The sequence below is a fragment of the Amyelois transitella genome, chromosome 13 (assembly GCF_032362555.1).
Source record: "Amyelois transitella isolate CPQ chromosome 13, ilAmyTran1.1, whole genome shotgun sequence".
Classification (NCBI taxonomy): domain Eukaryota; kingdom Metazoa; phylum Arthropoda; class Insecta; order Lepidoptera; family Pyralidae; genus Amyelois; species Amyelois transitella.
In genome coordinates this window covers 9,051,903-9,079,679 of record NC_083516.1, presented here as the reverse complement: position 1 = coordinate 9,079,679, position 27,777 = coordinate 9,051,903, and the positions used below count along the sequence as shown (strand labels likewise).

Genomic DNA, 27,777 nt, shown 5'->3' with positions numbered 1-27,777 from the left:
CTATATGACTATGATGCTGCCTTTAATCGCGCGCAATACTACCGCTGTTTCGCTTTTTATTATGACATGAAACGGGACAGCGATAGTTTTCGTCCCATATTAAATGACAGATGATAAAACAAATTATCCTGCTTTGGCAGTAAAAATAAATAAAGCGACGTTGGCAAAGTGTATGTCGTTGTCGTCGAACGAATAGGCGTAACCTTGCTTCGTCAAATCTTACTCATTCTGAGATTCATAACTAAGATCTAACTTTGATATTATCTATGGTCCGTGGCTAGTCAATACACGTTGGCAGACCTCCGAGTACTAATTGCGATAGCTGCTGCATTTCGATTGAATTCGATGTGGTCTGTCCCTACCCTTATATCGACCTTTGTATATAGCATTCAACTGTAACTCCAGTTCCAGTACGAGATATCTATAGAGGTATCTATAAATTGTGGATTTCTGAGACCGGTCGTCACTAGCAAATCTATATAATTGTAAACTTTTATGATAAATCCGTTCACTAGTTCTTGCGCGAAAGAATAATAAACACAAAAACACATTCTTACAAACTTTAGGATATTAGTAGGAATTAATAGCATTTATGTTATGCTTAAAAGATATTACTCAACAGTGTTATTGTCTCACAATTAATTATCAACCTGCAATAAGTTTCCATTTACTTTTTTTTATCTCCGTCTTTGTGTTCATGTTATTGACTGCACTTTTTACTAGCTCTGCCGCGTTCCAAAACTTTTAAGACTATATAATGATAAAGTCTCCTCCACTGCGACTGAGTCAACTTTCAATGTTCAGTAGCTGTTTTCAGATGATAGAAATTCAGCAGATATGACAAATGCCTCCACCAGCCCATGTCTCTACTAACGTTCCGATTTTACCAACTAACGAGGATTTTCACATGATATCTGGACAAATCGCTCCACTGGTCCATAATTTTACCAACCTTACGATTATTCAAGCTGACTGACGAGAGTACAAATATTGCACATGTATCAATGTTACATATATGTATAAGTCTCTTCACGCAACTTCGTCAGTGGTGTGGATGAAACGAAAGAAGTATGCAGGGATCGTGACAAGTGGAAAGATGTAGTCTCTGCCTACCCCTCCGAGAAAGTGATTTATGTATGTACCGATGTTAAAAGTACTAACGTGTGACGTCACAGGCACGTAGGCCCTCTCCGGGCCGGCCAATCTCGACGTTTCCGATTCAGTGTGGTTCGCGAATTATTTTGAAGTGGATGAGGTACTTAGATTCTTTATAATAGTGAATTTATTATGTATATTTATTACAGGCAACAACTGCAAGCTAAAAGTATAATTTAATAATCGTACTAGGTACAATTCTGCCATGCAATCCAAGAAGAAATAAAATTATTTGGCAAACTATAAAAACACATAAAACCTTTTTAAAGTTCTCTTACATCCTTTATTCTATATCTATAGACAAGTTAAGACAAAACCAATGTGCCCAAATTGATACTAAAATTTATGTTTTTCTATTATTTTTATGTTGTTACATGTGGAAAGTGACTTTGATGGTGTAAGCTTTACCGCATCCTCCATTTTATGATTGTTCGCACCTCCTCGGCAGCCCACTGGGATGATAAATTGGACGCAGTACCCAATTCCACTCTGATCCACTGCCCGAATTACATTCCCATCGCTGTTTCTGTTAACTGCAATTGAATAAATAAATAAACATGAGCAAATCACTCAGATTGAATTGGTCCCAGTTGGTACCAATTCAATCTGAGAATACTAACTTCACTATAAAACTAAATAACACTGTTACCATTATTGGATCATAGCATTCTTTCTATACTAATATGATGGAGTAATGTAAAGAATAACTTTTGTAAAAAGAAAACTGTTGCTAATCGAAGTCCTTCTTTTTCGATAAAATTTCTAAAACCTGCTCCTAAGTGTAACAAACACTTTCCTGAAAACCGCATCAAAATCGGTCCAGTGAAACGCGAGATAATCGCGGAAAAACATACATACATACAAGTCAACCGTGCCAACTCTTTTTTAAGGCGGTCCTTGAATCTGACCTCTGCATAGACGAGGAACTGATATATTATGATGTTATTACAAATGCGATATATTGTAAAAAAGGAGAGTGTATTCGGTAATTTTATTACTTGTAAACAGAATTTTAATGATTTTTTTTTAATTGTTTCAGGGGCTTTGGAAAACAAGGATTCCAGTGTCAAGGTAAGTGGACACGCGGTATTTTCTTCATCATCATTCTCATTCTGATGATCTCAGACACTCTGCGATCTAGTGGAAGTCAGAATGACACATCGAGGAACTTGAATTTGACTTTATATCAGTTCAAGTAAGCTGAAAAATGTTATCAGTATAAACAGAAATCTGTAGGAATAAGAAGGGTCGAGTGGGCAAGTAGACTAGTTAAGTTACCCTGGTCTTAATTTCAAATTTATCTAATCCCCACCACAGACTAGTCTGGTTGTCCAAGCCCGATTCATAATATTCTTAAGGTAGGTGCTGGACCTGGTTATTATTTAAACATATGTACGTCTATGGTCATATTTTTTGTTTTGGGTCGTTTTAAATTTTAACGATTTTTACTCGTATTTTCACAGTATGCAGCTTCGTGGTGCACAAGAGATGCCACGAGTACGTCACCTTCACGTGTCCCGGCGCCGACAAAGGGGCAGATTCAGACGTATGTACTCATATTTCTTGTCATTGTCATATGTACCATCCTATTCATTAAATTTCATGTCAGGGCGACAACATCACCAGCCCGAAGAACGAAGGAATAAATTTACACATTTTAGTTTTTTGAGATTGTTTTGTATGTATGAAAAGAAAAATAAGAAAAGGTCTCAAAGGATTTAGAGTCATGAACCTAAGATGGTTTAGGTTTTATCCTAGTCAGGCTCATTAGCTATTTAAATAAAGAGCCTTTTTAATTTTAAATTAAATTTTAGGTGTTTTTCTTCTGGACAATTGATAAGACAAATATAATCAAAGCTCTATATTTTGGATCCTATGAACACAGGCATTAACGAACTAACACAGTACTCCCTGAACTTCCAAGGAATATAGGTACAACCAATATTTGTATGGGCTGATCGAATCTTAGGCCCCAATAATGCAAGCTGTTCTAATTAAACATTACGCCACAATGGTCGTCATTCCTCAATTTGGCAATAACATGTTTACATCATTTAAAAGCAAATACGTTGACATCATTAAATAACACACAAATATAAAGTTGCGAAGTAATTAAAATGCAAATTGACATAACGCGAAGTTCGCTCCAAAATTAAGAGGACTTCCATAGGCGACTTATTGTACTCCTATATGTGTGTATGTAAGTATGTTTGTATGCTTATTACTTGTACAACATCAAAGTACACTCAAATATCAAGCTTGTTACGGGATTGTCCTATAGGAAGACCGCTGACCTGTCACATCATTGCACACGGCACCGATGCAATGAATTGCGCAAGTGAAGTAAAGTGCCGACGCAGCAGCACGTGCAAGCCTCGACGCCCGCCCGGAGACCGGACGCCTCGGCCACTTGGGCTTCACACTTCGACCCATGCACTTACTTGTAATTAGTCGTAATTATAACTTGTAATTTCATTCTTTTAATAAATTAGTATTTTAAATTTTGGTTTTTTTTGAGACCTCCGACTCGCTGGACCATAATTGGCGCAGTCTTGGTAGTAGGCTCGAGCTAGGCGTGCGCGATCGCGATCAAGATTTCCGCTGGAATTCAGCCCGAGTCCCGCGTGACTAGCTGGTTCTCGAACCTTCGTCGAGCTGACCTACTCATCTCTACTCGTCGAGCTGAGGGCGGAGGAGATATCCGATCTTCGATATCACTCAAGAAGGACCAGGTATCGAGACATGATACTGTAAGTACGCTACAATTTATTCGTGGTGTTGCTTTCCCTATTTCCTAATTTCCTAGTGTAGTAAACTTCCAAAATTTTTCACCCTCGTAAATTACCTCATAGCTCTGCATCCAGGCAGGCTAGAGACACTTTTATTGATAGTAATAGAGAGTTAGATTCATTAGATTTAGATAGTAATAGCGTAGAAATGGCTCAGCAGCAAATACCATTAGGACAGCCGTCCACTGGGCATGTTGAACCTGACACTATAATTAAGGCCCTTCGATTGGCGCCTGACTTTGATGGCAATCCTCATACACTGCCTCGCTTTATACAATTATGCGATCAGATTGTAGGAGCCTATTGGACGGAGGATAACCACCTCACCAATCTGTTCTTGATTAACGGCATACTAAACAAGATAAAGGGCAATGCCGCATTGACTATAAATGCGAATGGTATTCCATCCGATTGGTTAGGTATCAGAAACCATCTTATTAATAATTTCAGTGACCAAAGAGATGAGACCACTTTGTATAACGATCTAGCTATGCAAGTTCAAGGTAATAGCTCTCCTCAAGAGTTCTACGATAGGTGTCAGACATTGTTTAGCACTATAATGACGTTTGTAACCTTACACGAAAGCATCCCCACGACCGTAACTGCTAAGAGAGACCTGTATAAAAAATTGACAATGCAGGCTTTTGTTCGCGGACTCAAAGAACCTTTGGGATCTCGTATAAGGTGCATGCGTCCAGAGAGCATGGAGAAAGCATTGGAGTTTGTTCAGGAGGAGTTAAATACTATGTATTTACAGCAACGTAATGAAGGACTCCCTAAAAACTTACAAGGGTCATCCGCCTCTAAACCTGTACAGACACCAACGCCATCGCCACAAACTCAACTACCTCAAATACCTAAACCTTTCACCTTTGGTCCTATGACACAATTTCCACCTCGTCAGAATTTTAATAATTATCAACCTAAACCTAATGCACAATTCCAACTCAATCAAACTACACCTCGCATGCCTACACGCACCCAACAGATGTTCGCAGCACCACCTCGAAATTATAATGCCAATAGTAATATGTTCAGATTACCAAATCGAAATTTTAATAATAATGCCGGTCCTCGCCCTATGAGCGGCGTTAATCATTTTACACCAAGAGTTTTACCACCTAGTGGCCATGACTGGACCAAACATGGCAATCCGCCTCCCACAAATTATTTCAAATCTCGAGATGTGAATCTGAACGAGTGTTATGCTTATGATTCTGATTATAATTACTACCCCGTGTATTACGAACCAGACTATAGTGACTATAATAACTATAACTACGTTGAACCTATTGACTACGACAGGACTAACTATAATGTTTTTGACGAAAACCTGTATACTGGACAAGGACCGAGTATATCGGAAGTGACTTATAATGGACAGACAGATAACCTTCCCCAGCCATCGTCTAGCCAAGCTGAGGATTTTCAGATAGCCAGCCTTACAAAAAAGTTAAAATAGAAGTTAATCTGCAAACACAACGACAGTTACCCTATGTGCAGATAACTGATCCCCCTCTTAAACTTCTATTGGACACTGGCGCAAACCAATCTTTCCTTAGTCCCATTGCAGCAAAGAAATACTACCCTCATGTGCAATTGAATTATGACCCCTTTCAAATAACTAATATACACGGTACTTCTAAAAGTGATCATTCTATAACTTTACCGTGTTTCCAAGAATTCAATTGTGATAATGACATTACATTATTCCTTTATGACTTTCACGAGTTCTTTGATGGATTAATAGGGTTAGATTTGCTCACCCAATGGGAAGCCAAACTTGATCTTAAAGACTTAATAATAGTAACTAGCAACGCGTCCAACCCTATCAAAATGTATAACTCGCGCAACGTTAACCTCTACGAGGATATCATACCAGCTAAATCTTCTAAGTTACTTAGACTTCCTATCAATGTAGGGGACGGTGATGCTTATATACCGGAACAAGTATTGTGTAACTGCCTAATTCATGAATGTATAACCTCAGTTAAGAACAATCGCGGTGTGATAGAAATTGAAAACCCATCCGATCACGATGTTATATTATCTTTGGATAGACCCGCGAATGCCGAACTGTTCAATGTCGATAGTGCTAGCATAGATCAGCAGCCCATGTCTAAGCGAACCCAAGAGGTTCTGTCGCGTCTACGTACAGACCACCTCAACGCAGAAGAGAAAGCCAACCTACTACAGCTTTGCTCACAATACTCAGATATATTTTATATTGATGGTGAAGCCTTGACATTCACCAACCAAGTTAAACATTCTATTAAAACCACGGATGAGGTACCGATCTACACTAAAAGCCACAGGTATCCCTTTATACACAGACAAGAAGTCCGTGATCAAATTCAAAAAATGTTAGATCAGGGAATAATAAGGCCCTCGGAGTCTGCATGGAGCTCCCCCATCTGGGTAGTTCCCAAGAAATTAGATGCATCCGGCAAACAAAAATGGCGTTTAGTTGTCGATTTTCGTAAACTAAACGAAAAGACTATTGACGACAAGTACCCTATACCGAACATCAATGACGTACTTGACAAGCTAGGAAAGTGTCAATACTTCACTACACTTGATTTGGCGTCCGGATTTTATCAATGCGAAATGAATCCACAAGATATACCTAAAACAGCCTTCAATGTAGAGCACGGGCACTTTGAATTCCTTCGGATGCCGATGGGATTAAAAAATGCGCCATCAACCTTTCAAAGAGTGATGGACAATGTCCTTAGAGGCCTTCAAAATGAAATATGCCTGGTATACTTGGACGACATAATAGTCTTTAGTACTTCTCTCCAAGAGCACATCCTTAACCTTGAAAAGGTTTTTCAGAGACTCAGGGAATCTAACTTCAAAGTACAAATGGACAAGTCAGAGTTCCTCAAGCTTGAGACTGCCTATTTAGGTCACGTCATAACTCGTGACGGTATCAAGCCAAATCCCGATAAAATATCCGCAATAGTTAAATATCCAATCCCCAAAACCAGTAAGGAAATCAAACAATTTTTAGGCCTCCTCGGTTACTACCGAAAATTCATACCAGATTTTGCCCGTATAACCAAGCCAATGACCCACTGTCTTAAGAAAGGTCAGAGAATATCAATTGATAATCCGGCTTACGTTAAGTGTTTTGAGACATGTAAAAGCTTACTGACAAATGACCCCATACTTAAATACCCTGACTTTGAAAAAGAATTCATACTGACTACAGACGCAAGTAACTTCGCAATCGGAGCCATATTATCTCAAGGGCCCATAGGTTCCGACAAACCTATATCCTACGCGTCTCGTACTCTTAATACCAGTGAGACCAACTATAGCACAATAGAGAAAGAGCTATTAGCCATAGTTTGGGCCACCAAGTATTTCAGGCCATACTTGTTTGGTAGAAAATTTAAGGTGTTAACAGATCATAAACCACTCCAGTGGCTAATGAGTCTGCGTGAACCCAATTCTCGGCTTACAAGATGGAAACTGAAATTAAGCGAGTACGATTTCAGTGTCATATACAAAAAAGGCAAAAGCAATACGAACGCCGACGCACTGTCTAGGGTAGAAATTCACAATGAAGAATTAGACCAATTGTTAGACGACCTACAGTCCATAATAGGTAATCCATCAGAAAAACCACAGACATTACAGGGTTCCACAACAGCCACGGTACATACCAGTGAGGAGAACCCGATATTAGAAGTCCCCATTACCGATGAACCCCTTAATAAATTTCACCGACAGCTCGTCATAACTATCGTAGGTGACGTAAAAAAGCGACCTGTCGTAACTAAACCATTTGATACACATACCCGAGTTTCAGTACAGATTTCAGAATCAAATTTAGAACAAGAAGTTATTAATACAGTCAAAGAATATGTAAATCCTAAAGTTAAGACTGGTATGTTGTTAAACCCCCCACTTGCGATGTATTCAATCATACCTATCATTCAAAATAATTTCAAAAATTCAGCTATGAACCTTGTACTTTGTAAAAGTGAAATAGAGAATGTCAAACAGTACTTGAGGCAACAAGAAATAATCAGCAACTATCACAATGGCAAAACTAACCATCGTGGTATAAATGAATGTTTCTTGTCCCTTTCTCATCGCTACTTTTGGCCCAAGATGAAAGAACACATCGCAAAATTTATAGGAGAATGTACCATATGCGGGCAGGCTAAATATGACAGAAACCCCGTTAAGCCACAATTTAATCTTGTCCCACCTGTGTCTAAGCCCTTCGAAGTAGTCCATATGGATCTTTTCACTGCCCAAAACGAGAAATATCTAACTTTCATTGACGTTTTCTCGAAATATGCACAGGCATACATCCTTAGGGATGGTACAGCACTCAGCATCCTACAAGGGCTCCTAACATTCTGTACCCATCATGGACTTCCCTTAACAATAGTCACCGACCAGGGACCAGAGTTTAATAACCAAATGTTTTCAGAGTTCGTAAGATTACATAAAATAACACACCACAAGACCTTGGCCCATACACCTAGTGATAATGGCAACATAGAACGATTCCATTCTACCCTTCTTGAACATCTCCGTATTCTTAGTATCCAACAAAAAACAGAGCCCATTGTTAATCTAATGCCTTATGCTCTCATAGCTTACAATAGTTCCGTACATAGTTTTACTAAGTGTAGACCATATGATCTAATAAATGGCCACTTTAACCCCCGAGATCCCATAGACATAGATGTTACTGGACACTTAATGCAACAGTACCTACAAACACACAAAGACCGAATGAAGACAGTGTACGAACTAATACATGACTCTACCACCGTTGAACGTGAGGCTATTATAGAGAACCGAAATAAAAATCGCGAGCCGGAAATAGAATACCAACCCCAACAACAAGTTTTTATAACCAACCCTTCAGCCAGTAGGCAAAAGATAGCCCCAAGATATACCCAAGATACTGTATTGGCGGATTTGCCGATCCATATCTATACTTCTAAAAAGCGCGGCCCAATTGCAAAAGTTAGACTGAAAAGAATTCCCAAGTCAGCAAAATTGTTGCAGGTTACTCCTAACTCTGACCGTGACACGAGCGCAAGAAGTTCAAGTTGACAGCCTGGAAGACGGACCTGGACTTTTGCCCTTCAAATTGGGACCTACTAGACTAGTAACACATGACCACTCCTTCCTACAATACATTGAGCTTAGTAGCATTGAGAAACATATTGAACTTGTTAAACACCAAATCGTAGAACTAAAAGTTAGATTACCTAATGATACTTATCAAATATTTGAACACCAGGTAGATTACTTAAGTAACAAATTAAATAAAACAACATACGAACTGGACAGTCTAGAACCCCATCGTTTACGAAGAGGTCTCGTAGATGGTCTAGGGTCTATGATAAAAAGTATAACAGGAAATTTAGATTATACAGACGCTATAAACTATAATAAGGCCATTGAATCTCTTGAAACCAATCAAAAGAAATTAGCTAGTAACTATAATACCCACGTTAGCTTAAATAAGGAGTGGATGGCTCATCATGCGAGTGTATTAGTTAGTCTAGTAGAAAATCAAAAGAAACTTAACCATACATTGAATATTCTTCTAGACGACGAGATCCATAAGAATAGCAATCTGATAAAATACGCTAAGTTAGCTCAGTTCTTATCGATCGTCACCAATAATATAGATGAACTCTCAAACGAATTACGCAGAATAGAAGATATATTGGCGTTCACTCGTACATCAAGTGTCCATCACTCGATGTTAAGAGTCGACATTTTAAGTAAGATTATTAGAAAACTTAAGGAATTATATAATAACGAACAATTATTAGATATAGATTTAAGAGACTATTATAATATCATACAGGCAGGTTCATATTATATGAATAGACAAATAGTTATAGTTTTCAAGTTTCCAATACTTTCAACAGAAACCTATGATCTTTATAAATTACCTATAGTACCCAACCAATATAACCAAATCCTAATACCCCCTCATCCTTTACTAGCAACCAACGGTAAAGAGTACATGTACATAGAGGCAGAATGCCCGAAGATACAATCTCGATACCTATGTCAACCAACAACTTACCAGCAAATTAGATCGGATTCTGACTGTATCCAGACACTCATCTTCAGACAGGCCATCGACGACTCCTGCCAGCAGATCACCGTCAATCTTACAAGAGAGACGCTAGAAAAGTTGGATGACAGACATTACATCCTAACTCTTCCACGGCCAACCAAAGTACGATTTACATGTGAGCGAGATGAATACCGAATTCTGCATCGTAGCCATCTCATTACTATTCCACGTCGGTGTTCAGTTCAAACAGATGACTTCACCATCTACAACTCTCAAGATCGCGTCGAAGGACAACCCGTCAAGATATTCAACATCCCCGATAACCCGGACCTACACATCTCATCGCAGCCAGCGATAACTCTTAATTCTATCGACCTGAAGATGCTTCGGAACATTCAAGATAGAGTTTTATCCCAGAAACCCATGGAAATGGACGAAGTGAATACAGCATCCCTATACCACACTACAGTACCATTATATGTATTGCTGAGCATCACTGCAGTCGCAGCTACGGTTATATTAAGCCGCAAATATATGAACCGAAGACAGAATCCTGGAACCACAGACGATATCCCGAAGACTGAAGAAACTTCCAGATCCACAACTATATACAGCATCCCAAGCCCTGCAAACAGAATATCGAACGCAACATTTTCGTTAAAGAACCTAAAATAGTTGCGTTTCTAAGGGTGGAGGTGTTACGGGATTGTCCTATAGGAAGACCGCTGACCTGTCACATCATTGCACACGGCACCGATGCAATGAATTGCGCAAGTGAAGTAAAGTGCCGACGCAGCAGCACGTGCAAGCCTCGACGCCCGCCCGGAGACCGGACGCCTCGGCCACTTGGGCTTCACACTTCGACCCATGCACTTACTTGTAATTAGTCGTAATTATAACTTGTAATTTCATTCTTTTAATAAATTAGTATTTTAAATTTTGGTTTTTTTTGAGACCTCCGACTCGCTGGACCATAATTAGCTGACATTTATGAAGCTTCAAAAGCATTAAACACTTTTGTTCTTCCGACTTAAGGAACACCTTATTATTATGAATGCTAAAGTTCGTTCCACGCCGTGTGGTTTGCACAGAGTAGAATAGAACTTCTTTATGGCTAGGGTTGCCAAATTCTTCCAGAATCTTAGAATTTACTCAAAAAGGAAATTAAAATTTACGCAGGTAAAATTTTGACGCGTCTGAACGTACAGCACGTGTTTACTTTAACTATTATTAAAGTCGTAATTGGCTTGAAATAATAATGGGCTTGGCACTCTCCCTATTATTTGATGTTTGGTCTGCATAGTTGGCGACCCTATCACAATTTTCTGTGAGACTAAAGTTCACAAGTTTTAAACAAGTAGTGCATTAAAAATTCTCAAGCCAGATTGGTGTAACGAAGGAAGCTACTACAAATTTTGTGCAAGCAGAAAATTACAATCCTGTATTATATGAGAGAGAAAGTGGGAGAGAGATTTTGCAAGAAAGAGGAGGTTTATGAAACTTGAGCGCAATGCTATAGTTTAGCGTAAGCATGCTTTGTGGCATTAATATCCTTGCCTCGTGGCATTAAGTCCTCCTGTTGTACATTTTACGTGCATATAGTTAGAAAGCAATTGTGAAACTAAGCCGGCAAAGATAATCCGTACATATAAAAAAAACAGTAACTGACCGATGTCTGTACTTGAAAGATTTTAGCAAAAAGTCGACATAAAATCAACAGAACGCAAAAATTATGATTTTAAGTATTTCTATTTGTATGTTTGTACTTGCAACACGCGAAACCTTTTGCTCTGATTTTAATGCGGTTTTCTGAGGTGTTTTAGGCTTGTCTCAACTTAAAAACTGATATATAAAAATAAATCCCACATTTCTCTAAGTGACACTACAAAATGGCCAGCTACTGAGATTATCAGTGAACTATTACGGCGAACGAATTCGCGGGCAACAGTTAGTATCTAAATAATTATGCTAAATGCATACTCAAAAAGATAATCATTTAGATACACAAACAGAACGTTATACAAATGATTAAATTAATGATATAGAACAAAGCACTCCTCTTAATGAGAATTAACTAGACCTCAAATTAATTGTTTTGCATATAACTCGCGTGCCGACATGATGTAAGGCTGTACATAAAACGACATGTCAGCTTGATCAAATTTATTGAATTTTAACTCTTATTGCTGTAACATAGGGATGTTGGTTAACTTGATGTGCTGATGACGGTACAATCAACAAACGAGTATTAATTGTGAGTGGGAGAATCTCAGACATAGATGAAGCTAGACCCCGCGTGTGTGTATGTACAGTCATCTGCAAAGCGACTTAACCAATGTTCATACAAACCGGAACCACAGAGGGTCATGTTTTTCTGCAGGCACTGTACTTTACTTGTCAAAACGTATGGCAAATTGGTACTACTTTAATCTGCTTGATACGGTCTCATTATCATTTATTATCGTCATTAACAAAAGTTGGAAAATGTACTGTAGTGGCCTAAACTCAAATTCATTATTATGGGACATCTCGAACATAACTTAAAAATACTATAACTACTATATAAAATATAGGATTTTATCACTTTACACAGTTGCGGTATCTAGCCAAATATGAGTCCGCGTTGAACCTACTCCATTTTAATTACATTGAAAAACATGATTTTACGACGTCTATAGAGCTAATGACGATGTTTACAAGGCTCTACGTTAATTAGGCCAGTGTGCTTAGTAAAAATTATGGGATCTTCATAGGCACGTGTTAGACGTTTAATACTAGCTGTCCCGGCAAACGTAGTTTTGAATTTTGTGGGTATGAAAAATAGATGTGGGCCGATTCTCAGATCTACTCAATATGCTCACAAAATTTTATGAGAATAGGTCAAGCCGTTTCGGAGGAGTACGGGAACGAACATTGTGACACGATAATTTTATATTTAAGATTTTGTACGTTCATAAAAAAATATTCAACTTTTTTGAAGTTTTTCTCTTTAAAAGGTTGTTAGACTTATATTGTATACGCTTAGAGTCAGTTTATTGGTGCGCAGAGAACAAATATAAGTAAAATAAAATAGATCTAATTCGTAGGAAATAACAGATTTCCCGCTAACTGACGGTATTGAAGACACAAAAATATATTAAAATTCTAGGTTGACATTATTAACTTTCAAGTTCTACCAATGTTATTGTCCTCTCAAATAAGAGAGTAATGAAATATCTCATTCTAGGATCTGAGAGTCATTGCATTAGATGTCATTAATTTTATTCTCCAGAAATCAAAACAGGTAGTATATTTAAAATGCAATAATCTCAAGTTATTTATTTTAAAACTAAATTCCTGCATTGTTAATATACTTATAAGAATTTTTTTCAAATGCAGTATTTGAAAATGGAAAGTTATAATTTTGAAATAAATTAAATGTGTCTATAGAAAAGAAAAGATGAATGTGGATATACAAGTGGAAAGTGTATAGTAACCAATAACTCGAACTACAAAGTTCCGCTGATATTATTATTATGATATCCTAAAATCAAATAAATCCTAAAATAAAAACTAAAACTACAATGATTTAAAGAAGCTTTGTTAACTAAGTCTTTGCATAAGTCTTTTGATGTAAAGATTTGTCGGCACATAACGTACGAAAAATTCTGTAGGTAAATATACAATGCTACAAATATAAATGTTCACTGAGACAGCACGTAGAACCACAATTTGAAAAGTAGAAAGCGACACTGTAAGTCCTTTGTGAGTAAAGAAAACATCTCTTGGAGGTAACATTTATTGGATCCAATAAAACTCGCTGAAAGAATCGATGTGACAAGGATTAACAGGGTTTACCACGTGTTTTGTACAATATTTCGTATTTGTTTTCTCTTGCACAAAAAATTCCAGATGTAAAGAATTGAACAAATGGCGAATAGCGTTAGGGTTTCATTTGGAAAATAATGTTTCACCTAAGATGTTTAAATTTAATTTGATGGTTCATAATCGACGCACGCAAATGGTGTCATCCAATTATTTAGATATGCATGCAATGTCATCTAAATACATTATCAACAGGACACTCGCACTCGGCACAACTTCCGCAATCACACATACTCGTCCCCGACGTTCTGCGACCACTGCGGGTCGCTGCTGTACGGCCTCATCCACCAGGGCCTCAAGTGTCAAGGTACAACGACTGAGGAAGACCGGCAGACCCTCTACTTTAATCTGCTAATACGCCTTCTACAATGCTTGGATCTCTAACAGCTTTATGTGTGCTCGCTTCTTTTTCAGATTTGTTTCGGTGGTGGTTTATGCTAATGCTTTGTTGTTATTTTACTCCTATTAGTATTTAACTCTTCATTTATGACATCAGTTAAATTATATTGTCCCTTTCTTCGGAAGACTTCAAAATTTTCGAAGCAAGAAGCGAAACAGCAGCGGCGTTAAAATTTTTTGTCTGATATTAATCATGATTTGTTGTTGCTAAGGCCGCCTACGCGCCCCACAAATGGAATAACTGGACGTTCCTAGCTCCAACGTTTTGTGATCATTGTGGTACGATGCTACATGGCCTCGCGCACCAAGGATATAAATGCGGAGGTATAAAATGTCATTAGATTGATGGACATGTGACGATGCCGAGGAAACTAGTTCCTGGGGTGTCCCCGTAGATATATATGGAACTGATGTGCTTGAATATTCACTGAATGTGGTCAAATCACTCGATATTGTCCCGTTAGTTGGTAAAAAAACGTACTAAATTCAATATGGCATCACTATGTGTGTTCGTCAAAAAGTATTGGCAAAAAAATATTGGCAATATTAGTTTTCCAATGCCCAAGACTTTCATCACTGAATCCTTGCAGCACGTCCAAGAATAAATTGAAACTAAGTCTAGAATCACCCCAGTTACGTATTGAATTACTTTATCTAAGAAATTCTCGGGAAGTCAAACAAATTTAATTAACTTTAGCTCGGTGTTTGAAACTCAGCAGATTAAATGCTTATGAACCTTATTGTAATACAAATCTCTGGAAGCATGAAGTCTATTGTGTGTAGCGCTTTAGAACTTATATGACGTGAGTTTGTAAGAGTTTCTTAAGTGTCTTTAGCATGCTCTGCTCGTATTAGTAGCTAGACTGTAATTGTCTGCTGATGCTATTGTTTCAACTTGCACAATAAATGGAATGTTGTGGTGTTTACAAAGGCTATGTTTATAGCGTTTATATATAGTTGCAGGTATTCATTATGTTTTAGTTATTATATTTAATTGTTATGTCCTTTTTGGAGAAAAAAGCAATTCCTATCCAGGATTCTTTTAGCATATTCCAAGCACGTATTCAGCCCAGTGTCTCACTAACATAGCGATCTTTAGACCAAAATCTGCGATTTCTATTCTTGAAAGTTATTCGGGCTTTGTCAATTGTGACACTCAAATACTACGGTTTTTTTTTTTAATTTATGTTCAAGAACTTTATAGTACTAATCATTGCCATCTTGATGATCTAAATAAACAAAAATATGGATATGGAAATAAAAGGATTTATCTATCCTATTTTTCTCCATAAACTCAATATCTTAATAGCACTGGGCGTACCACTAATGGAAAATGAAAGATGGCTTATTACACCGCCAATGCAACAGTCATGCATAAATTATACTACAAATGCAAAGTCTGATAGAACTACATTATACAAGCTGTTATAATCTTCGTCTGTTTCACACATATTGTTCGGATGAAAGAACATACTTTGCAGGAAAAAAATTAAGAATTTGTCTTTTATTAATATGTGTTTTTACATATAGTTTTATGTGGCAATGGGAGGACAAAGTCGTTAGTTCCACAAGAGACAATTTAGTCTAAGGAATGTTTATAAACGTTATATTTTATTAAATAAAATTTACTTCATACATTTTTGACTGAAAATCTACGCTCAGTAATATATTCATGATTTAGTTAGGATCCTGAGAGAAAGGACGAAATAAATGACAAAAAATATCATTATTAAGAAAGCTTGTTCCATAATAATATCCACAACGTTCCATTTTTTACTTCAGTTAATTTTCCACGTTTGCCTTAAAAATTCTTATATTGAAAAGTTTCCCCCAACTTAATTTATTCTTCGTCTTTCTAACAAGTTCTCTTCAAGTTGTTCGTAAATTTTGCACGAATATCATCAACTTAATGTCTCTGATCCCTTTTTGCGTCATGTTTTACTTTGAGCTAGCTTCAACTCGATTGTTGTATGTTTTGAAGTAATTAGAAGAGGGAACAATCATCAAACGTTCCCCTGTTTAAACCGTACATTACTGCACATATAATACATATATGTTGAGAATCTAAAGAAAAAGAAATGAATATAATTATTATTGCCCTTTTTATTCGGAGAAATTCAGGATTACGTTTGTTTGAAGTAATATTTTTTTTCTTCTCAATATACTTGCACTTATTTTAACTCTTTGTGTTTAATAACGCGTATTGCTTATGCTTATTTATATATAAGTTCATAATATTAGGAATAACTCTTGAAATTATCTGCTAATTCTTTTTGTTATTTTTTCCTTGCCACACGATATAAAAATAATAACATAACAACCTCTCATAACCTTTTAGCAAGTTATAATTGGTATACAGGTTTAATATTATGAGAATTCCATGTTGACACTTTTTTTTTTAATTTAGCATGTGACATGAACGTTCATAAACGATGCGAAGAGTCGGTGCCGAACTTGTGCGGTTGTGACCACACCGAAAGACGAGGGAGAGTACAACTCGTGGTGTCCTGTGTTGGAAACAAGCTGACTGTTGAAGGTAATTTTAATAAGCCAACATTATTGTAGTATTGTATTTAGTAAGTTAACTTAGTGAGTAAGTGCCATGTGTTCCCGGCACCAATAGAAACAAGAATAGGAGATGGAGTGCCATCTCTTTCCCATGGATGTCGTAAAAGGAGACTGAGGAATAGGCTTATAAACTTGGGATTTTTATCTTAGGCGATGTGCTAGCAACCTGCCACTATTTGAATCTCAATTCTATCTTAAAGCCAAATTGCTGAACGTGGCCTATCAGTCTTTTCAAGACTGTTGGTTCTGTCTACCCCGCAAGGGATACATACGTGATGTAAAAAATGTTTTTCTTAAGTCTCTTTTCTGGGATCACACCACTTATGGCCAGTTGTATCGGCTGTGAGTGTGAGAGCTTTAAATGGCATTATGCTCTACTGCTTCGCCTGTAAGAAACAAAAATTCTATTAATCTCGTTCTATTAGTATGTGGAGTGTTTCTGCTTTTCCAGAACATCTATGCCGATTTTCAGCTTATTATGTCTTTCATTCAGATGTTATTGGCAGAATTTATTTATATTGTCAAAAGTACCCGAAACCGCCGAGCTTGCATGAATAAATGAATGTGGATGAAGCGAAGTAAGTATGCAGAGATCGTGGCAAGTGGAAAGAGTTGACGGCCTCTGTGGCGCAGCGGTAGTACGCTTGTCTGTGACACCTGAGGTCTCGGGTCCGAATCCCGGTCAGGGCATGATGAGAAAAGAACTTTTTCTGACTGGCCTGGGTCTTGGATGTTTATCTTTATAAGTATTTATTATAAAATATAGTATCGTTGAGTTAGTATCTCGTAACACAAGTCTCGAAACTTACTTCGAGGCTAACTCAATCTGTGTAATTTGTCCTGTATATATTTATTTATTTAAAGAGGTAGTCTCTGCCAACCACTCCGGGAAAGAGGCGTGATTTTATGTATGAATGTATGTATGTTGATGATTTCAGTGAAGCAAGGCCGCAACCTTATCCCAATGGACCCCAACGGTCTATCCGACCCGTACGTCAAGATGAAGCTGATCCCTGACTCGGACAATGTGAAGAGAAAAACGAAGACCATTCGCAGCACGCTCAACCCCGTGTGGAACGAGACCTTGTCCTTCGACTTGAAGGCCGAGGATAAAGATCGCAGGCTGCTCATCGAGGTATGTGTACCTTTAAATGTGTCTTGTTAAACACTTACTGTCACCTGAGATTGCAAAGATACATACATACATATGGTCACGTCTATATCCCTTGCAGGGTATACAGAGCCAACAGTCTTGAAAAGACTGAATGGCCACGTTCAGCTATTTGGCTTAATGATAGAATGGAGATTTAAATAGTGACAAGTTGCTAACCCATCGCCTAAAAAAGAATCCCAAATTTGTAAGCCCATCCTTTAGTCACCTTTTACGACATTTGTATTGGTGCCGGGAACCACACGGCACTAATTATCATAGTTTCACTTTTTGTACAGTGACTACATGCTTTTTGAACGCAAAAAAGCTGCAGCGTTTACGTAAAATTCCATTAAAAGAATGATAATGTTTATGATGGGATTTATTGGTGCCGTGTGGTTACTGGCCCTAATAACAAAAAATCACCAGGACCACTCCGTCTCATTCCTATGGATGTCGTAAAAGGCAATTAAGGTGTAGGCTTATAAACTTGGGATTCCTGTAACTATATTAATCTTAATTCTATCATTAAGCTAAACAGCTGAACGTGGCCTATCTGTCTTTTCGAAACTGTTGGCTCTGTCTACCCCGCACGGGATATAGACGTGATTAAATGTATGTATGCGATATTAAATCCAATGGTGCTTCCTCAATAAGGTAGTCGGATCTCCTCCAAAGTACATGCTGGTTGGGCCGCTGGATGAATGCCGTTTCCAACCCGTCAGCGTGGACATCTTTGAGATCCTAGGTTCAGCAGTAAATTTCATGTGACCCAACATCAGCGCCATCGTATTTTAATTACTTTTCTTTCAAAAAGGAGCTACAATACGAGTTCAATAGATTTCTTCATACATACATACATAAAATCACGCCTCTTTTCCGGAGGGGTAGGCAGAGACTACCTCTTTCCACTTGCCACGATCCCTGCATACTTCCTTCGCTTCATCCACATTCATAACTCTCTTCATGCAAGCTTGGCGGTTTCGGGTACTTTTGACCTGACCCTTTGCCAGGACGTCCTTAATTTGATCAAGATACGTTCGTCTAGGTCTTCCCACTCCGACCTTGACCGAATAATCTATTAAAATTGTCCTACCGCTTCCAGGTGTGGGACTGGGACCGCACATCCCGCAACGACTTCATGGGCTCTCTCTCCTTTGGCATCTCCGAGCTGATGAAGGCACCCGCCGAGGGCTGGTTCAAACTGCTCACCCAAGAAGAGGGAGAGTTCTACAACGTTCCAGTACCAGAGGAAGGAACTGACCTAGCTCAATTGAAGACTCAGATGAGAGCCACCAGCGTGGGAGCACGTAGGGCTCCCCCGCCGCCGGATAGGGAAGTCCCGCACAACATGGCGGCCGCTGACGTCATCAGAGCATCAGATTTCAATTTTATTATGGTGCTCGGGAAGGGATCCTTTGGTAAGGTAAGTAGCGATTGAAGGTTTGTTGTTGATGGAGACATCTTTTCAATTTAGAGCAAACTTTTAGGTCATGGATCATAAGACCGATACTCGACTAGGGATACCTCGACACTCAGTTCCAATCTTTATAGGTTGGTGGTCTGTGGGTTAATACCATGTTATTGAGTAGACATTGATCGTCTTCTATTAGATGAGTACTTTTTTAAGGATCATTATTAGATCTACTAAACCTTGTATCTGATTTTCGATAGGTTGATTGTTGATATGGTTAAATTAGTGATTACGTCACATACAAAATCACAGCCAAATGAAGGAAATGTAATATAGATAGCCTTCGCCTAAAGTTTAAAGAAACATATAATTGTAGTAAAGATAGATCTTTCAGGAGTTATTGCACTGATGTAGGAGCATTTGTGTTTTATCTTTGAGAGTCTGGTTTCTTTATTAGTGTCTATCTACGCTGCAAAGTTTCAAAACCTCTAAAAATTTGGTGATCTAAACTATTGGCACCTTAGATTCAGAATTCATTTCTGGAACGCAAATTACAATCATCCTATTTTGTTCAATTTGTGCCGTGTGGTTCCCGGCACCAATACGCCAATTGTGCTATACATTTGTATTTTGTGCAATGAAGTTTAAATAAATAAATAAATAAAAATAAATAAATAATACAAAAAAGAATAGGACCACTCCATCTCTTTCCCGTGGATGTCGTAAAAGGCGACTAAGGGATAGGCTTACAAACTTGAGATTCTTTTTTTAGGCGATGGGCTAGCAACCTGTCACTATTCGAATCTCAATTCTATCTTAAAGCCAAATAGCTGAACGTGGCCTATCAGTCCGCTCAGGACTGTTGGCTCTGTCTACCCCGCAAGGGACATAGACGTGATTATATGTATGTATGTATGTTGTTCAATTTTTACAGGTGATGCTGGCAGAACGTCGTGGTACCGACGAGTTGTATGCCATTAAGATCCTGAAGAAGGACATCATTATCCAGGACGATGACGTGGAGTGCACCATGGTGGAGAAGCGAGTGTTGGCTCTCAGCAGCAAGCCGCCATTTTTGGTCCAACTGCATTCCTGCTTCCAGACCATGGTTCGTATTATTGAATTACATGACCGTTTCTTTTTTCGAAAGTGGATGAAAGAGGCGTGATTTTATGTGTGTATGGATGAAAATGGTGGTTTAAATCGGGCAATACTGTTATTAGACTGTTCGCTTTGTCTACCCGGTAAGGGATGAAATGAAGAATGATGATGATGAATGAAGCTATCTATGTGAAGCTATGTGAATGTTATTTAAAGAATTATAAACATTCATATTATCGCTTTATCAAGAAGAAAGTTTCTAGAAAGTCTATCAGAATAGCGTTGAATTTCCTCTCACTATGTAAGTCACACGATGACCTTATTCAGATTGCATAAAAGCACTGAAACTTAGCCTTTTCTATTGATCAAAGTGGAAATCGGGAATGTCAACAAATAAGTTAAACATACTGTTTAGGCTCTGAATATTCATAATTTCCGCTTTTTTATTTGTTTCTGCGCTTTTATGTTAGTGTTATTTTAATTAATTGCACATTCCTGATTCCAGGACCGGCTGTACTTCGTGATGGAGTACGTGAACGGCGGAGATCTGATGTTCCAGATCCAACAGTGCGGGAAATTCAAGGAGCCTGTGGCCGTGTGAGTTAAACCATTTTTTTAATTTCAACTCCAATGTAACTACCGTCATTCTTATATCTTTTTTTTTAATTTCTTTAAAATTAAATTTCGTTTGATTACATAACTAGATCAGATCTTAAGACTCCCCTGCTAGTTGTTATCTATATCAGCTAGAAATCATACTATTGACTCACTGGAGACGAGACCTTGGTGCGCATATAAAAAAAAAAAAAAACTTTAAAATTAAAAATATTCTTAACAAATTTAACCAGGTTCTACGCATCAGAGATCGCTATCGGGCTGTTCTTCCTGCATTCCCGCGGGATCGTGTACCGGGATCTGAAGCTGGATAACGTTCTTCTCGATCAAGACGGCCATATTAAGATCGCTGACTTCGGAATGTGCAAGGAGGGTAAGTTCGATTATACTTTATTGTTGAAAAGCTTTAATGCCATACATAATTATAGTCACGTCTATATCCCTTGTGGGGTAGACAGAGCCATCAGTCTCGAAAAGACCGGCAGGCCACGTTCGACTTTATGGCTTAATGATAGAATTGAGATTCAAATAGTGATAATTTGCTAGCCCATCGCCTACAAGAGGTATAGAGTTTATAAGTCTATTCCTTAGTCGCCTTTTACGACATCCATGGAAGAGATATGGAGTGGTCCTATTCTAAGGTGCCGGAAACCACCCTGCACTTATAGCATTAAAATGAAGAAAATTTAAAAAATATATATGTACCTATATATTTATATAGAACTAAATTGTTCCAAGCTTTCTAGATAAAGATCCAAGACCCAGGCCAATCATAAAAAGTTCGTTTCTCATCATGCCCCGGCCGGGATTCGAACCCTGGACCAATTTTGGCACAGTCAAGCGCACTGCCGCTGCGCCACAGATCCGTCAAGCAACCGAACTTTCAATTTTCAACAGGCATCACCGGCGACAAAACAACCAAGACCTTCTGCGGCACACCGGACTACATCGCGCCGGAGATCATCTTATACCAGCCGTACGGGAAGTCCGTTGATTGGTGGGCGTATGGCGTACTGTTGTATGAAATGCTTGTGGGTCAACCACCTTTCGATGGAGAAGACGAGGAAGAACTGTTCGCTGCGATCACCGATAATAGTGTGTCGTATCCGAAGACTTTGAGCAAGGTAGAGTGTTCAAAGATTTTTTTTTTAGTTATAGGTGATGTTCGTGTGGAAAATATAGTTTTTTTTTAGCTACTATGCCATTGAGAACAATTGGTACTATTGTTACTGATCAGCTTTAAAACGTTTCTAAAATTTTTGAACATTTTTTTTCTCTTGTGTTTAAATACCTTATTGGTTTGTAAGAGGCCAGCCATTCTGACATGATGCCATCTTGAAGTAACGTATGTAGAATCTCCACTGAAGTGTTTTAAATTTCAATTTGCCGCACGAATGTCAGGTATTTATACATGTATGTATATAATCATGTCTTTATCCATTACGGGGTAGACAGAGCCAACAATCTTGACGTGACTAATAGGCCACGTTAAACTATTTGGCTTAATAATAGAATTGAGAGTCATTTAGTGACAGATTGCTAGCTCGTCACCTAAAAGAAGAATCCTAAGTTTATCTATCAACTTTTATCTATATAATATTTTTACACAAAAGTATGTTATCAATATCAAGTGCTGTGTGGTTCCCGGCACCAATACAAAAAAGAATACGACCACTCCATCTCTTTCCCATGGATGTCGTAAAAGGCGACTAAGGGATAGGCTTACAAACTTGGGATTCTTCTTTTAGGCGATGGGCTAGCAACCTGTCACTATTTTAATCTCAATTCTATCATTAAGCCAAACAGCTGAACGTGGCCATTCAGTCTTTTCAAGACTGTTAGCTCTGTCTACCCCGCAAGTGTTATAGACGTGACCATATGTATGTAAGTATGTTATCAATTCTAACAGTAAAGCACTTATTTGAAGATCAATTGATATTTGTCGTTCAGGAAGCGAAAGACGCGTGCAAGGCGTTCCTCACCAAGAACCCGGTGAAGCGGCTCGGCTGCGGCGCGCGCGGCGAGGAGGACGTGCGCACGCACCCGTTCTTCCGCCGCATCGACTGGGCGCGCATCGAGGCCAGGGACGTTCAGCCGCCCTTCAAGCCCAAGATCGTACGTCTCTCATCATAATTTATTTTGATGTTATCATCAACTAGCTGTGCCTGCGACTTCGTCCGCGTGGAAAAAAAACGGGGCAAATTATTCATCCTTGAGGGCTTCAATGATGCCTTAAAAAAACTAGGAATCATTGAAGCCCTCAAGGATGTATAATTTTCCCCGTTTTTTTTTTTGACGTTTTCCATTACTTCTTCGCTCCTAAAAGTTGCAGCGTGATGTTATAAAGCCTAAAACCTTCCTCGATAAATGGTGTATTCAACACAAAAAGAATTTTTCAATTCGAACCAGTAGTTCCTGAGATTACCGCGTTCAAACAAACTCTTCAGCTTTATAATATTTGTAAAGATATCATCATATAATCACGTCTCTATCTGTTTACCCCGATGACATAGGCTTGATTATATGAATGAATGAGAAACGGTATAAGTACAATACAACAATATCTTTATTGCCCATAAAAAAATACATATGTAGTAGAAACATACATTATGAATATGTTAAGCAAAGACGGATTTGTCGCTATCACTTCCAGCCAACCTTTGGGTGGTGAAAGGTAAAATACTGGAACCGGGTGGGCATCATACTAAACAGATGTTAGTTAACTACTACATCGATACAATTGCACAATTCCAGAAACATCGCAAGGACGTGTCGAACTTCGACAAGCAGTTCACCCAAGAGAAGACGGAACTGACGCCCACCGACAAGCTGTTCATGATGAACCTCGACCAGACAGAGTTCATGGGCTTCTCGTTCCTCAACCCGGAGTTTGTGCAGCACGTGTGAACGAACCAGGTGAACTACTTCATCATCAGGATCCTTCTGATCGGACCGGAGTGCGTCGGAATGTATGGGTTGATGAGTTAAAGTCTTTGAATTTGTAATCAGAATGTTTCAATGAATTTTTGAAATTTATATGTCAGGATGTGTGAACTCAGTTCGTCAGAATGGTTGTTCGAACAAGTCCGTCAGAATGAATGAACCAACCATGTAAAATTCCTTAAAATTCTTGAAGGTTGATGATTTTTTAAGGTTAAACGATGAAGGTCATATGAATAAATAATGGTAATAATTTTTTTTCAGGGTCGAACCACTCTTTTCTCATCATAGGAGCTGACTTAGCGCCAAAAGCCCCGTAAGGTTTCGAGGCGCGAACTCTTCTCTTCACTGTCGACTGTCTCTGTCATTCAAACGACACCAGTCGTTTGCTATCTCGCTCATTCTCGAATTAAGTTCGGATTTATGATCTGTGAAGTATTATCTTGAATGGGAATATGGTACGAATTATAAAGCTACTATCTGGAGGAAAAATCGATGAAATGCTCATTCCCGTATTATTTTTAATGTACACTGTACTACTTCTTAGAAATTTCTCATTTTCCATCCAATACGACATGACTTGAAATCTTAATGTAAGTTAGTGTTTTCGCAATAATTTATTTATTTAACCTGCAATAATATTGCAATTGATATCTCAACGAATTTACAAAGCAATATTATACGCGTGAAAATTTGTTATTTAGTTGCCGCGCTCTCTATTACTCTTGCGAAGTTGGCATTACTGTTAAAATGAAAAAAAAAAATATTGCATTCTCTGCTTTTTAATTTTAGAATCTCGTTCCGTGTTAACTAAATATATCATTATCTTGGGGCCACTTAATAGGTTTACTCGCTCACTCGGCGTGATTGCCGTTGAATATAATGCCTTATGACGACGGAATGAAGTTTAGAAAGGCATGATCATTGACCAACGGTGAACTGCGTTTAGTTTTCATCTTAACACATATCAGTGTTGTAAATAGTGTTGTCGTGTCGTGTGGATGGCAGTTCGCTAGAGTTATCGATATTCTTATCGTTATTTTTATCGATATTTCAAAACTCACAATTTAATGAATCTCGTATTGCATTCATTACTTATTTGTTAATAGTTTATTTATTTTTGTAATTGGCCGTTTTTTGTAAAATAAGTCTTCACTGATTTTATGATTTATTTTCATGAGACAAAAAGTTCTTGATGAGTTTCTTACAATGTAAAACAGTGGAGGATTGTAAAAAAAATGCATTTTTTTTGTATTGCGAAAGTATTTTCTTTTTATTGTGGCCAAAGAGTATTATTTACTTATTTATTTACAGAACGATTTAATTGTCAAGCTGTTGCATTAAGTTTTAAATGTCTTTAATAACGTTAATTTATTTTGTTATTCTAATTTTATTGTGATTTAATTTTGTGATGATTGGTGTATATGTGTTTTTTTCACTTGTGTGCGTGGATGGTTGTATTTTAAAGTGTACGATGTTTTTGATCAATTGCCAATTTATGTCGTTATTAGACGATGTAGAGGATACCTTCCTTTCTAATATCCTTAACTATTATTTACTATTTTAATTCAGTTATTTTGAAGCTGGACAAATCAAAGCAAAGGTAATGGCGCGTCCGCAAGAAAATGGGAGCTGCCAGAATATATTTTCTTTATATAAAATTTTAAAAATACTGTAGACGATCCCTCGTCAGTCTTAAGTTAGCTCTTTTCCTACAAATTACCAGTAAAAGACAGTGTTATAGTAAGAACCGTCTAATAACGCCATAAAACGCAGCTCAAGCTGCCAATATTCGTCTACTAAAATAGCCTTACTAACTTAGTATTATCGCTAATAAAAATACATTTAAAAATTTAACACTTTATTAGATTAAAAATGTGAATTTAAAATGAGAAAGCATTTGATTCTAAATTGAATTGTAATAAAATGACATTTTAGAAGTTTTAATTTTTTTTCAAGTGATTCATTTTGGAGGTGTTATTAAAGGTGGGAGTTTGACATTTTCGCTTTGCTTATAAAAAAATTTAATAACACCTCCAAATTAACTTTTATCGTGTATTTATAAATATTCTATGACACTGCTTCATGTATACTAGCTAATTATTAAAAAAAATATTAGGTTATTTCAATTCTTTTAGAGTTAAGTATATCATTTAAGGTTAACACGCTGGCTCATTTTCCTTTTTTACTAACTATCAATTTACTGCCCAATCATATGATATACTTTTTTTTTAATGAATCCGGTGTTCTTTTTTTAAGGCTTTCTAAGGCCAAACGAAATTTGTAAAAATAATGAAGATACGTAAGGATTGCCCCCGTATTTATTGTCAGAAAAAGCATAAAATATCGAGGAATCAGATCGTTACGTTTTGTACGCTATGATCTCACAACATTAGCCGTGATGAAGCTTGAGCGATAGCCTAGAAACATTTCGTTTTCAATGGAGACTGTACGAAAATGGGCCGGCTTTAGTATAAACAGCTGGATATGGGAGTCAATGTAGCAACGCTGCCTGCGTTTCCTATACACACACCAATTCCTAATACCCAGCAGTAGAAAAGCACGCCCTAAATCCAGAGCTATTTAAAAATTCTGCAGTACACACGGCTCAGGAGATACCTGGGGCACCTCCCATATAGCAATCAAGGTGGCACAGCTATCTTCTAAGCCCACCGTACCTACGTCAGTATAATATAACCATAAAAAAATTAATGTAAAACCATTCGACGCTGTGGAAAATTAATACGAACAAAAATCAGAAGAATCATATTTCTTAAACGCATCATTAAAAAGTTATAAAAATGTTTTGTGCGCAATGTTTTAGCAATTTATAAAAACGGACAGTTTCACAGATTTTCAAAAGGTTACTGTTGAGACCAAATTAATTAGTAAATTTAGGTTCAAGGTATTTGGGAGTAAAAACCTACACTTTTTTAAAACAATTTATGCAAAATTAAATTTAATAAATATAACTCCTTTCAAAATAAATCCTGCTTCATTTACAACGCAAATTAAAAGTCACTAATTACAAATAGTTTTAAGCGCATAATTGTATACAATTTCGATACTCGCATTTCATTAAGTATTGATAAAATAAAATTATATTTCTGCCATATTTAAACATATAAATGAATTTACAATATGCTTTTAATTCCAGTGTATTTTCCCCTTGTAACGATCTGTTCTTACCAATTTAGCAATTCACTATCACGTTTCAATCAATCTTTGTTTAAATATTAACTTCTTCAGGGTAAATCTATTATAGAAATCCGTATAAAAGTATGTACACTGGGCAACCAATAAATCTGGCAATTACCCGATCAATGTAGCTAATGTTCTCAAGGTAGTTAGATTTTATACTTCTCACTGTACTTTAGTTTATTGCGACGACTGCCTATACAAGAAATTATATAAATTATAATAAGTCTAGTAAGAAAAAAAGAACTTAATAAATCGGACTTATTATAGTTTATTTTCCTCTTCATTAATTTTCCTTTTTTTATTTAATTGTTAACTTAGTGTCTGCTAGCTTACGCCTTGAAATCCCCAAATTTTCCTGTGACTTGGTAAAATTAGGAATATTTATAAAAGTTTATGAAACTCGTAGTAAAGTATTTAACAATATAATCATATAAGATCTCACTTGTAAATAAGCATATTTTCATTTAAGGGCAAAATCGTTATTTTGTCATGTTTGTCTATGCTTTTAAAC

At 37.4% G+C, this 27,777-nt stretch overlaps 1 protein-coding gene across 1 annotated transcript in view; it reads left to right on the top strand.

Annotated features, from left to right (window-relative positions):
• LOC106132886 (protein kinase C, brain isozyme) overlaps window positions 1-26,051 on the top strand; it is a 142,905-nt gene extending 116,854 nt beyond the window's left edge. Inside the window, exons 2-14 of the mRNA XM_013332447.2 lie at window positions 2,195-2,226; window positions 2,619-2,701; window positions 14,074-14,185; window positions 16,685-16,813; window positions 17,784-17,980; window positions 19,101-19,421; window positions 20,344-20,517; window positions 21,016-21,107; window positions 21,359-21,498; window positions 22,023-22,249; window positions 23,076-23,240; window positions 23,880-24,041; window positions 24,330-26,051. Of these exons, the coding sequence (XP_013187901.1) occupies window positions 2,195-2,226; window positions 2,619-2,701; window positions 14,074-14,185; window positions 16,685-16,813; window positions 17,784-17,980; window positions 19,101-19,421; window positions 20,344-20,517; window positions 21,016-21,107; window positions 21,359-21,498; window positions 22,023-22,249; window positions 23,076-23,240; window positions 23,880-24,032 (1,825 nt within the window). The 3' untranslated portion in view covers window positions 24,033-24,041; window positions 24,330-26,051. The remainder of the gene's footprint in view (window positions 1-2,194; window positions 2,227-2,618; window positions 2,702-14,073; window positions 14,186-16,684; window positions 16,814-17,783; window positions 17,981-19,100; window positions 19,422-20,343; window positions 20,518-21,015; window positions 21,108-21,358; window positions 21,499-22,022; window positions 22,250-23,075; window positions 23,241-23,879; window positions 24,042-24,329) is intronic.
• The last annotated feature ends 1,726 nt before the right edge of the window (window positions 26,052-27,777 follow it).